Source organism: Bombus flavifrons, chromosome 15 (genome assembly GCF_040668555.2).
Source record: "Bombus flavifrons isolate JBK064 chromosome 15, iyBomFlav1_principal, whole genome shotgun sequence".
In the NCBI taxonomy this organism is placed as follows: domain Eukaryota; kingdom Metazoa; phylum Arthropoda; class Insecta; order Hymenoptera; family Apidae; genus Bombus; species Bombus flavifrons.
In genome coordinates, this window is record NC_138456.1 from 7728693 (window position 1) to 7740976 (window position 12284).

A 12284-nucleotide genomic window follows, 5' to 3' on the forward strand; every position below is an offset into this window, starting at 1 on the left:
CATATGTTGCAACATATAATATCTTGTACCGAATCAGAAGCCCCTCGAGTTTTGGGTAAAAAATGGACCCTTACAGAAACAAAATTAAAAGCGTTCCTTGGAATATTGTACGCAAGGGGAGTATATGAAGTGAAAAATTTGAAACTTTCATATTTGTGGAATACAAAATGGGGACCAAGCTTCTTTTCCAGCACAATGAGTCGAAATGAGTTTGTTGAAATATTGAAATTTATTCGATTTGACAAAGAAGATGATAGAAGTCAACGTTTGAAAAATGACAAATTTGCACTAATATCAACCGTATGGGATAAGTTTATCGAAAACAGCCAGAATTGCTATAAACCCGGTGCAAACATTACAATAGACAAGCAACTTTTCCCAACCAAAGCCAGATGCAGGTTTACGCAATATTTACCAAATAAACTCGATAAATTCGGAATTAAATTTTGGCTGGCATCTGATGTTCAAACAAAGTATGTTGTAAATGGATTTCCTTATTTGGGAAAAAGCGAAAAGGACCTACCTGAAACGGTCGAATTTTATAATAAAACAAAATTTGGGCTAAATACAGCAGGCCAAATGAAAACAAAATATAGCGTAAAGTTGGGATCAAAAAGATGGCCACTTCAAGTATTTTTTAATATTTTAGATTTGGCTGGCATAAATGCCTGGATTTTATATAAAGAAACCACAGGTAAGCAGATATCCAGAAAAGATTTTATGTTTCAATTAGCAGAAGAACTCGTCGCTGACAATGAAAAATCACGGATAGAACAAAGAGCATCTGAGATCCAAAGTACGTCAAAGAACAAATCTTATTCACGCAAATGGTGTCAGATAGGGTACTGTAATAATAACAAAACCACCACCACTTGCAATCTTTGTAATAAATATGTATGCGGAAAATGCACGCAGAAGAAATTGTACGTTTGTAAGAAATGTGACGAATGATAACTTTTGTATCTAATAATTTAAGTTATATTTGTATTTTATTTATTATACTATGCTTATTATTATATTGTTACGCTTATCATTATATTATTATATTATACTTCTATTATATATTATATTTACCAATGGAAATTTATCTTAATATTCTTGTTACCAAAGATTTTGGTACTAAATATTCTTCATTATTGTACTTATTATTATTATTATATATTTTTTAAGATCTCAGAACATGGAGTTCCTTTTGTAAGATAATAATAAATAAATAAATATAAAAATATTCTACTATTACGTATTTTTTAAAGACTAGTCATTTTGACTGGTTTTAGTAGAGATAGCTACGTTTTAAATGTCGGTAGTTTTAGTGTTAAACGTGTTCAAATTCTATTTTCTTGAAAATTAAACGGAAAAACTAATTGTCAAATTTTATATCACACTTTTTATTTATTTTCTCGGACGAGAGAATTTTATTTTGTGTTTCCTGCTCATTTTTTTCCATAAGAAATTACCTCCGTATCATACAATTACAGTATTATTTTGTCAAACGAAATAGATTAAAAGATTTTCTTATGAAAATGCTTATTTACATTTATTACAATTAATGAAATTATAAGAATCTTAAAAAAAACACTAATATAGCGATCACGATTCGTTATATCCGAGGTTATCGTTAATACAATCTTGCACAAAATCATTCAAAATATCAATATTGTCTAAGAAAGATAATATACACAGACTCCAGAATGTGCCGTTTATTCTATTGCTATTATTTCTTCCGTTTTAATTTCTTAAATTCACTCTGTTGCACTGAAGCTTGGCCAAAGATTTCTTTCACCTTGCGTTTACGTTCTTCATCGCTCTTAATCTGTTGTTTTATTTGTAGCTTCGTTAAGAAAGCTCTGTCTCTTCGTATTTCACGCATAGCACCTTTCATTTCTTTTTTATACTTGTGCAACAATTTTTCTCTTTCAGCTTTCTCCTTGGACATAGTCTTATGTTTCTTACCGTCATATCTGTAAAGAATATACGAAACTTAATAACATTTTTGAATTTATAAAACGACGTGATTTGAAATTACAAATTCAATTTTTACATACACTGCTTCAATTCGCGGCTCGTATAATCTTAATGGTTTTGGTTTCTTCTTTTCAACCATAATGTATTCTAATTTTTTATTTTTTAGTTTTTCCAAATCTTTTCGTAATTGCATAATATGTTCCTTTATGTTTGGTGGATATTTGTCAAAAGAATTCAATTTAAGTAATTTTAAAATTGGTTCAAATATCGAATACACAGCTTCCAGTTCTTCTAAATGGTTTTTGAATTCACGCAATAAATTTACAGCTATTAATAAGGCTCTTATTCTGAAATCATCATCTATGGGGCCATCTATTAGATCGGACGTTTTCATATAAATACTACTTGGATTAATATCAAACTTAGCATGATCTTCATCAAGTATTAATAAATTTCTCGAGTTTCCGATTGTTTTAAAGGGCGGTATTATTTTTATTCCTTGTATTAAATGTGTAGGCATGGATACGTAAACTATTCCGCGCAAGAAATTTATCACAGATGGAGCAAATCGCTTACTTAATACTGTATACTGTGAGTGTGAATGAAATATTATTAATATAGGGTATTGCATTTCCACATATGTTCGATTATAAAAATATAACATTAGTAGTAACAATTACCTCTAATATAAGAGTACATATAAAAAGACCCTTTGAAATATCTATTTTATTTTTAATACGACATCTAAATAGTATTTCAGACATAAATATTGCACAGGGAGTAATTACAGGATGTCTGAAATCGGACGTTGGAAATATCAAAGAAACCAATTTAAAGAAAATAAGCTGAAAAAAAAGATATTTATAGAAAGATTATAATTAATACTGTTGAAAATATATTTTTAATATAGTTATATGTTAAACATACTGTATCTAGGCCAGGGTATCTCTTCTTATTTTTCTCAAAGTCATTGTGCTTTTCTTTGATTATTCCTTGTATAACAGATTTGGCATTCTGTGGATTTAGATGAGCAAGATCATATAAAAAAGGAGATAATCTGAAATAAGTATGTGTAATATAATATAGATATAATACAAGTAACTACATTTTATTAAAAAGTTATATATTACCTATCCATAATTTGGAAACCTTTAACTACACTTTCAACATCATTTCCTATAACATGATCATTTACATGTTGTAATAAAAACAAAAATAAATTTGATAACTTTTCTTTATATGTATTATTCAATGACCAATGATTACACTTAATTATACGATCTACGATAATTGACTGGTAATCAGCATTATAATTTTGCAAATATTCTTGTAACTCTTCAAAACTTTCTGGCACTTTATAAGTGTAAGGTAATTCCTTCCTTGCACTTTCCATGATATTTTTCATTTTTAAAAGATCATCTCTAATTTCTTGCTCTCTAGTTTCACTAACCAACTTCAGAACACTAGTTTTTGATTTCCCTTTTGTACCAATTATCATATTGCTTTTGTTTAACTCTTTTTCTTCTTCGCTAGAAGATTCTGACTCTTTCAAATCTGATAAGTTATCTTCTTCAGAACTTTCAGATTCTGAGATTTCATCGTTAGAACTTTCAGCTAATTCCCTTTTGACAGAATTCTTTTTCTCTATTTTCCTTGCTTCCTTAATAAGGTCATTCATTGCAGTAGTATTTAATTGTTTATCTCCCTGGATATTTATACTCTCTTCATTATTTGAACCTCTTTGTACATCTTCAATTGAATTTTCTGCATCATCATCTGCTGGGATTTGGTCATTTATAGTTTCTAGCATAAAACCATCATCAAGATCATCTGCAGATTTGTGTTTAATCTTATTACTTATATTATTTACAAGTCCTTTCATTCTTGCCAACCGATCTGCTTCTAAAGCTTCCAGTTTCTCCTTTTCCTCTTTTACAATCTCTTCTTCAGACTTTAATTTATCTGATGGTGTACCTTTAGCCTCAAATTTCAACTTACGTACTGCAATATCGTAATCATCAGCCTTTTTCTCTGTAGTTTCTTCTTTAACATTCTTCTTAGTTGCTGAAACAATTGGAAGGAGATCCCTCCACTCAGAATCAAGTTTTTCTGTTAAATCTATAGTCTGTTCACGTATTTTCTGTTTCTCAGCTTTGCGTTTTTTTGATTCAGCTATAAGCTCATCTATAAGATCTTTCCTAGACTTTTCAGATCCTGATTTGGACAAAATACCACCACCAAAGTGAGCTTCACCAACAAACTTATTACCCAGTTTACCAGTTCTACTCTCATCATCGCTATATTCATCATCACTTTTTGGGTCATCAAATTTTTCAATTTCCTCTAAAGTCTGACCCTTATGTGTTAATACTTCATCATCATTCAAGTTATAAATATTCTTTTTTTTATGAGCTCTCATACGTTCTGCTGCAAATCTAGCCAAGGCTTTATCTTCTTCGTTCAGGGATAAATTCTTTTCACCTATACGCCTGTCTAAAAATAAATTATCCTTATTTTTTAATTTGTACTCTTGAAGAAGCGTTTCTTTTCGCTTCTTAATTGCTTTTGCACGTGATACACCTGGGAGACCTTCATCCATCTTGCTCTTTCTACCCAATACATTTTGTTTGTTCTTATTTACGTGCACTTCAAATGGGTTCAAAGATTTCTTCTTTTGTTGATTACGTATTTGTTGGGAAACTTCCGATAATAATTTCTTCTTTGCTTTAACCATTTTTATTTCTTGCTTTTAACGTATGTATTTTCAAAATATTTTAATTTAATTTTAAGAAATTTTAATTTATATGATAATTATCATTTTGTAATAATTTATATTATTCCGAAATATATATGGATCATAATTAACATCGTTCTTTAAACAAAGCGTATTTCTTTAAATATTATAATCATATACATTTATAAATATAAAGTACAATTTTGAATTCATAACCTATCTTATTCAAAGAAAGATATATTAAATTATTCAGTGATCATAAAGCTTTAAAATCAGAATACAATGTGTTCGTGGTATTGCAAATTAAAATAAGGCGTCGTTATTCAATAATAATGTTGTCAAAGATTTTGTTCGATAAGTTTCTCTTTAGAATTAAACGTGTTACCGCTAATCACGTGTATCTATATATTTCAGTTTCGAACTATCAGGAAACGGAAATCAAGACATCATTCTCACGGAGTTGTCAAGATCTTTTGAGTCATAGAAACACGTATATAAAATTTTATTAATCACATTACGTTTCAAATCAATGTAAAAATAATATCATAATGATACAGTGAAGAGGAAAATAGGTAAAAATGCCAATAATTCGGCAAAAATATTAATATATTTATATATACCTATTTGCATTTAGTTTATAAGTAGTAGGCGAATATTTTAAATAGATATTGAATAAAGATATATTAAATGCTATATGTATTTAATGATTAGCCATACTTTATTTGTAAATTTCATATTTAAGAAATAATTTCCCGTAACTTTTTTTCTATTATATAACTTGTATTTTTATTTTATATTATTTTGAATTTTCGAAAAGCAGCAACTAATAGAATTTGTTAATCATAACGTCATCATTTGATTATACTTTCTCAATTATTTAATACATATATTTTTATTGTTTAAACAATATAAGATTATAAACTAGTTATAATTATATACTTTTTCAGTTAACGAAAGTGTCTTAATGTAAATATATTTGTATGTTACTAAATAGTGTATTTCACTAATCTGTTTTGGTTAGTCTTAACGTAACCTAAACATAGTATTCGAAGGAAGCGTAACAAGTGATTTAAATAAATTTCATTTGAAAAATATAAGTTTAAGCGACTTAACAACGCCTTCAGATACATTTATAAAGATGATACAAAGATACAGAAATGCAATATGCATTTTTGGGAAGTATATGCAGGTAATTTCAAACTTTATCAATGATATAATTTTATCAATTTAAAATTTCAGTTTTTTATAATGATCGTTTAACTGTAAAACATATTTTACTGTTTTTTAGAATAATCTACCAGTAATGTTAGGTCCTATTAATTATCCAGTTCCTAACGACAGTTCTCAACAAGTCAGAAATATAAAGAAACATTTTAATCCAAAGTATCGCAAAGAAAGGGGAAAGAAAGTCATTAAAATAAAATTACCCACATTTGATGATGATGATGATGAAAATAACAGTAAGATAAGAACAAAGTTGAAAGAAGCTGGAATTCTACCACAAAGAAATTGGTCTGAAAGACCAGTTTTTATTAGCTCTACACCTACAATATTTGAAAGTTATATTGCTCCAGAAGGTGATGGAAAATTTTCTCCCATTAGCACTGCGGTATGTAATACATTTATTTATAGTATAATATAATTGATAAAGAGTGAATTAGAAATAGAAATAGAAGATTGAATTGACAGTATATTCAAAATACTTTCATATGTAATGTTTAGGGTGCGAAACAAAAGTTTGAATTTATAGAAAAAAAGAGTAAATCTTTTATGGCCCTTAGAAAGATTAAGGCATATGAGGATAACTATTCATCTGATACATTTAGAGAAAACCTATTAAATGTTTATAAAAAAGCACATGAAGCTTTATGTCGGTAAGAAATGTTCATTGAAATTTATTTGAAATACATTACTTCAAAACTGATCACACATCATATATTTATGCTAATGATAGTTTAGATTAAGTTATAAATTTATTGTATTTACAGTAAAGATCAAGATGAAATACTACAATATGTTACAGAAACTGCATATCCTGTATGTCTCGATATATTTAAATTTAATGTTGTTTTCTTCATACAATGGTGTGAATATACTGATAGACATCATTTCATTTTAGTTACTGATACATAATGTAGCCAACAAAACAATTGTTTGGAAATTTTTGGAATCTCTGGAGCCAGCACGTATCGTACATGCTAGAGTAACAAATCTGATTACAAAGGACAATTTATTTGCACAAGTCACTATTCGTTTTCATACTCAACAGGTTTAACAGCAGATCTTAATATTGTATATATCTATGGGATATTTATAATATTTAGATTATTATATGAAAAATTAATCTTTTAGCTTCTCTGCATTTATGATCGATTTGGACGAGTGTTATTAGGTAGTGAGACAGTGAGGAAAGATGTTTTGGATTATATAGTATTTGAGAAACATATATCTAATGTATATGGTACTTGGCGAATACACGGAAAAATTATACCAAATTGGCTAACACCGAACGAAATATCGACAACTACTTACATCTTGCCAAAGAAAAAGGAAGAACCCTCTTCATCTGATAGCGCTGTTGAATCGGTTGCTCAAGTGGTACCGCCAGAAACTTTAGATAAACAGCATACTGATGCAAAACCATAATAATTGTATTTCATGTACAAATTGTAGTTATTAATTGGTGAATAAAATACTTTTAAAATAAAATATTGTTTGATGCAAATATGAAGATTACAAACTTTTCAATAATATGTATCTAGATTTTTATTAATTTTTACATTTTTTTACAATAATTTTCACAATTTTCTTAGGATATTTTCTTAATTTTGCAGTAAAATATTATATTTTCAAACAAAAGAATTACGAATGATATTAGAAGCCCACCGATGAATATCATTAATGTTAAATACACTTGTTCTAAGATAATTGGTTCTGTCACATTTAGTGACTCTTTTTCAACGTTCTTTGACTCTATCCAGCGATGTTTCAATAGTTTGATAAAGCCAACTTCATATAATTTCAACATTCTATATAGTAAAAATAATCAAATTATTCTATTTCTTTGTGAACCAAATAAACTTGTACAATATTATGAAGAACACACATATATAAATATTAATGTAAAGTTAAAATATTTACCCGATATCAATAGATCTTCTATGTGTAAAAGTCTTCGAAATTCCGGGAACTATCCATGAATAAAGTAAAGGAATTCCTACGGGATTCAATCGACAGAAGTACATTCCTCTAGCTTTTTTTAAATCTTCACTTTCGAATATTGTGTATGGATTATTGGATGTACATATTTTTGTATACATCTCCTCAATTGTATTCATAACAATATATCGTTTCATGTTAAATACTTTTTTGTATGTAGGCGATGTTCCTCGCTAAACTCAAGTAATAAAATAATCATATTTAAATAAAACAGTTAAGAATAATCTACATTTTTACATTGCATTTTATATTGTAATTACAATTTCTATTATAGAAACTCGATTCATGAGTTGTTTATGGTATTTTTATGATATATGTTTCTCAAAATTTGCATGAAATTATGTCTAAATAAGATACCTGATACCTGAAGATATTTAATATATACTCACTTATTTTCTTATTTTGCTACATTTCTGATGATTTATAGTGGTTGGAATTGAGAGACTTATAACAAAAACGGCCCTTGTTATATTTTTCAACTTCTCAAATAATTATACATCCTGTATAATGGTCCGAAACTTATGAATAACTTACGCCTTGATTTATTTAATAAAAATTAAACAATTTTATATAAATAATCCTTGTCATAGTTGCACAACTCAATCACTTAAATAGAGTCCTACTGTGATCTAATTACAGATAACTTACAGTAATTATATAATACGATAAATATTTTGTTTAAAAGAACTGAAACGTATTGGCCAGAAATTCGTATTCTTTCGTTTTCCTAGAAGAAAACAAACATGGGCAAGGATCGTTTTTGTTATGAGCTCTTGACTCAGGAAAAATTATGTTTTCGTACCTCGATAATAATATTTGGTACAGAACCATTTAAAGTTAAAATTTTGTACGAAGTATTATCCAAAAGAGATTCTATATCATTGAAAGGAGGTGTGAAGGTAGTTTGCGTCATATAGCCTATTAAAAGCGCACTGAAAGCGGTTCTGATCAGACAAGAAAATAAACCCAACCATAATTCTATTATCCTTGAGCTTCTGGTCGAAGAAGATGGAAAGAAGCCTGTAAAAAATTAGAGCTTTTATTCGTAATAAATTAATTGCTTAGTGAAAAGCTGTAGTAATAAATGCAAAAAAGATTTAAGACGATAAAAAAGTGAGAACAATATTTCTTAAAGAAAGGCGTTAAAGCTTGTGTATTGATGAATTGTTTTCTATTCAATTTTTACACAGACATAATTGTACGCAAGTGTACATTGATCTAGCTTCTAAAAAAAAATCTCAGTTTCGAAAGAGATAATTTTACTTTTCTTTAATTTTCTTTTTTTTGAGTTTCTTTTGGTTTGGTATTGTGATAATGTAAATTATTATTAATTATAGCTGTTAATAGCTATTGCTATGTTAATAACGCGTATTGTACAGTATAGGTAGTAATAACAATCGTGCCTTGTGTAAATAAAAGTTTGTAATCACAAAAAGATTTTCGTAAAGAAGAATTTTAAGCAGATTAAATTTGTATTTCATGTGCCATAACTTGCGCTAATGTATTTTTTCTTACTTTGTCCACAGATCATGCCAAAGTTATAGAAAAAATGATCGTTCAAGCCAGTCTGCAACTTCTTAAGCCTGATTTTCGTCTCGACCTTGTGAGAAAGATAGCTGCACATGCTCAATAAAAGGTATGTTATCAGAACTGCATGCCAAACTCTTTTGGAGAATAATTTCACCATCCAAGTAGGTACGTGTCTTACTTCTCGTTCAATATATAGCCGATATCTGTAAGTAAATTATGATACTGTACATATTTGAAGACTATACGGAAAAAGCATGATATTTATTGATTTTCTGGTTTTAAGTTTTAATATCATTTGATGGTTAAAAGAATATTTCTACCTATTAATGGCTAACATTACGTTAATGTATCATTTCTTTATTCTTTTTTATACTATTTTTCTTATACCCTTTTTATTTCTATTGCTTTTCTTTAATGGGTGATATTACGATTATATATATTATGTTTAAAAATAAATGAAAAATCCAAGAAACTTCGTATAAGACCAGAATAGTTGATATTGTGACAATCAATATCCTAAAAACATTGAAAAATATATAGGTAGCGAGAGCATATGCATAATAGCTGAATTAATTTTAAAATTACTTTCCTATAAAAGACAGACGTCGTGGCTTATTATTATCTTTTTAATGAGACGATACTTTATGATTCTTCGATGCTTATTCAAAATAGTAAAATGAATTTATTTTCAATGAATTGCTAATGGATAAAAAAGATTGAGAGTAGAGTTTGTATCTATACAATTTGTTTTTATAATTCATGTTTATAATATCCATAATTAACATCAACATCATTCTTTTTACTATAAAATACTCTTACTCGGCTTTCCATAAAGGCATCGTCATCTGGGTAATAGTCAATCTCTTGGAATAAGCTTCCATCCTCGATATTACATCTGTTTTATTATTTGCAATATACTTTAATAAACCAGTTCTAAATATGCCATCAGGATCTGACGCTCCTGTACTCTTCTCGTTCGTCAGAATCGGTTTTATTCTAAAAAGTTTGAATTAAAAAATAATAAATAATCTTATTAATAAATAAGAGAAATAGAGAGAGTTTAGCATTACGTGAAATTTAAATATTCGGACAAAATATTCCAGATCTCGCCTATAATTCCGGTGATTCGTGTTCCATTACCTATGCTATTGATAAGGTTCTTTTCCTAAATAAACATCATAAAATATGGTATAAATGATAGTAATTCGAATAATGACTGACTCTATGGTTGAACAAGTTCGACATTTTATGGGTTCTTAACAGAAATTCTTCATTCATTTAAAGACATCCTTAAATAAAAGCGCAAACATCAAAATAAAATTTCTGTAATAAAATTAATATAATAAAATATATATTACATAATATTATGTTAATATATAATATAAAAATATAAGTATGTAAGAAAATTTTATTTTGACGTTTGCTATAAATTTGGTATAAATTATGCTTCAACAGGTATAATAGAATTGAATTAAAATAAAATTTATAATGATCCTGTTATCGTATAATTCTGTATAATTTGTTAAGACAATTCAGTGAAATGACAATGCCTTTCTGATTTCCATGATTCGATTGTTGTTTGTAATCTTCCAGCAGAAATTTATATAAAATGAGTCAGAAGGCAAAAAGCGGCTTCAACTTTACAATTATGATTATTATCAGCTTTATAATACTCCTTCAGAAAATGGAAAACATTATTTTTACCTCGTAATAAGAGAACCTAACGATTCTTCCTTGGAAATCGTATATTTCCTCTCCTCGACTTTGGCTCAGCAGTTCGTTGTTTACAGCTGCGAAAGCTGAGATACTGAAAATCGGTACAAAATCCTGTAGTTTCTTGTCCCATATCACACCGTTCACTGATCGAACAGGTCTAAGTAATTCGTGAATCATCACGAGTAGTAGTATTTTTCTCATGAAGAAAATGTTTCTTGGACTGTTTTGCTCGAAAAACGACAATGGTAACGTTTGCTCTTGCTTTAACGACGTTTGCTTCAACCACAATCGTTAGCAGGAAGTTTCATTATACATATTGATGTTGCTCGATATTTTCGTTTTAATGCGATATGATTATCTTCTAATCGATCAAATCATTTATTTTCTGCTCTTTCATTTGGTGGCTAATTGTAAGGTCGATTTTAATCAATGTAATCATTTTAAAAAGTTCTCTCTGTCGTCTTTTGTTCTATCTATTCTGCTTTTCGAGTGTAGTCTAATTCATTTAGACTGCAGGATGTACAAGAAATCATTTAGAATACTATTTCGAGATATTTGAGATTTATCGTTAGATAATTGAAACTATCTTTCATTTATATAGCTGGCTATATAATCAAGTTGATATCGTATAAATTTCATTTTTAATATTAGAATAGAGTAAGAAGGAAAAAATAACAGAGCCATAGAAAAATAATTTTGACGCATTTTTTTCTAGAAAAATCGAATTTCTCCATAACATTACACACATTAAAAGATATTATATTGTAGTTGTGTTGTGACACGTGAAGTAATTATATATGCAATATTTTATTGAAAGTTTTAATTGGATATAAATAAAATAGATATAGGAGCTTCTTCATATCTATTGAATAGAAAAGAGATATGAAAAAATGTATAGTTTAAATGTAAAATTTTAATTTTACGTAAATAAATTCTTCGCTTTCTGTAAATTAGCTATCTATAGATATTGTTCAATTCAATTGAATTTGGAATAAGGAGAAGTAAAAGAAACTTTCGATTAAATGTTAAATTAAATTCGAAGGATAAACAAATTTTTTTACTAAATTTATTATCAAATTTTAAAATATTCTATTCAATATTACGTAATATTACAGAAATT

General features: G+C 28.0%; 4 protein-coding genes across 4 annotated transcripts in view; 2 read left to right on the top strand and 2 right to left on the bottom strand.

The window, feature by feature from the left end:
* Positions 1 to 12284, top strand: part of LOC138187771 (uncharacterized) — a 266905-nt gene that overhangs the window by 8795 nt on the left and 245826 nt on the right. The gene's annotated exons all lie outside the window — the stretch shown is intronic.
* On the bottom strand, positions 1612 to 5093 carry LOC138187485 (nucleolar protein 14 homolog). The gene is made up of 5 exons (XM_069128325.1): positions 3096 to 5093; positions 2893 to 3022; positions 2646 to 2810; positions 2046 to 2554; positions 1612 to 1961 (listed from the first exon to the last, which is right to left on the bottom strand). Exons 1-5 carry the CDS (start codon positions 4697 to 4699, stop codon positions 1715 to 1717), a joined length of 2655 nt encoding a protein of 884 aa, XP_068984426.1. The 5' UTR covers positions 4700 to 5093; the 3' UTR covers positions 1612 to 1714.
* On the top strand, positions 5144 to 7408 carry mRpL45 (mitochondrial ribosomal protein L45). The gene is made up of 7 exons (XM_069128345.1): positions 5144 to 5271; positions 5647 to 5888; positions 5988 to 6308; positions 6422 to 6573; positions 6688 to 6736; positions 6819 to 6968; positions 7052 to 7408. Exons 2-7 carry the CDS (start codon positions 5838 to 5840, stop codon positions 7343 to 7345), a joined length of 1017 nt encoding a protein of 338 aa, XP_068984446.1. The 5' UTR covers positions 5144 to 5271; positions 5647 to 5837; the 3' UTR covers positions 7346 to 7408.
* LOC138187772 (probable glutamate receptor) lies at positions 7509 to 11377 on the bottom strand. Its single transcript, XM_069128906.1, has 7 exons — positions 11153 to 11377; positions 10519 to 10613; positions 10268 to 10444; positions 9434 to 9651; positions 8721 to 8938; positions 7841 to 8091; positions 7509 to 7728 (listed from the first exon to the last, which is right to left on the bottom strand). Exons 1-7 carry the CDS (start codon positions 11363 to 11365, stop codon positions 7509 to 7511), a joined length of 1392 nt encoding a protein of 463 aa, XP_068985007.1. The 5' UTR covers positions 11366 to 11377.

Excerpts from the sequence above, each read along its gene's own strand:
- LOC138187485 (XM_069128325.1), bottom strand. The coding sequence starts at position 4,699 with ATGGTTAAAGCAAAGAAGAAATTATTATCGGAAGTTTCCCAACAAATA. Across the intron at positions 3,023-3,095 it reads GGTTTCCAAATTATGGATAG|ATTATCTCCTTTTTTATATG; the intron begins GTAATATATAAC and ends TACTTATTTCAG. Across the intron at positions 1,962-2,045 it reads GAGCCGCGAATTGAAGCAGT|ATATGACGGTAAGAAACATA; the intron begins GTATGTAAAAAT and ends TATTCTTTACAG.
- LOC138187772 (XM_069128906.1), bottom strand. The coding sequence starts at position 11,365 with ATGAGAAAAATACTACTACTCGTGATGATTCACGAATTACTTAGACCT. Across the intron at positions 10,614-11,152 it reads TTAGGTTCTCTTATTACGAG|GAAAAGAACCTTATCAATAG; the intron begins GTAAAAATAATG and ends ATGTTTATTTAG. Across the intron at positions 9,652-10,267 it reads ATGCCTTTATGGAAAGCCGA|ATATCGGCTATATATTGAAC; the intron begins GTAAGAGTATTT and ends ATTTACTTACAG.
- mRpL45 (XM_069128345.1), top strand. The coding sequence starts at position 5,838 with ATGATACAAAGATACAGAAATGCAATATGCATTTTTGGGAAGTATATG. Across the intron at positions 5,889-5,987 it reads TTTTTGGGAAGTATATGCAG|AATAATCTACCAGTAATGTT; the intron begins GTAATTTCAAAC and ends ACTGTTTTTTAG. Across the intron at positions 6,737-6,818 it reads TTACAGAAACTGCATATCCT|TTACTGATACATAATGTAGC; the intron begins GTATGTCTCGAT and ends ATTTCATTTTAG.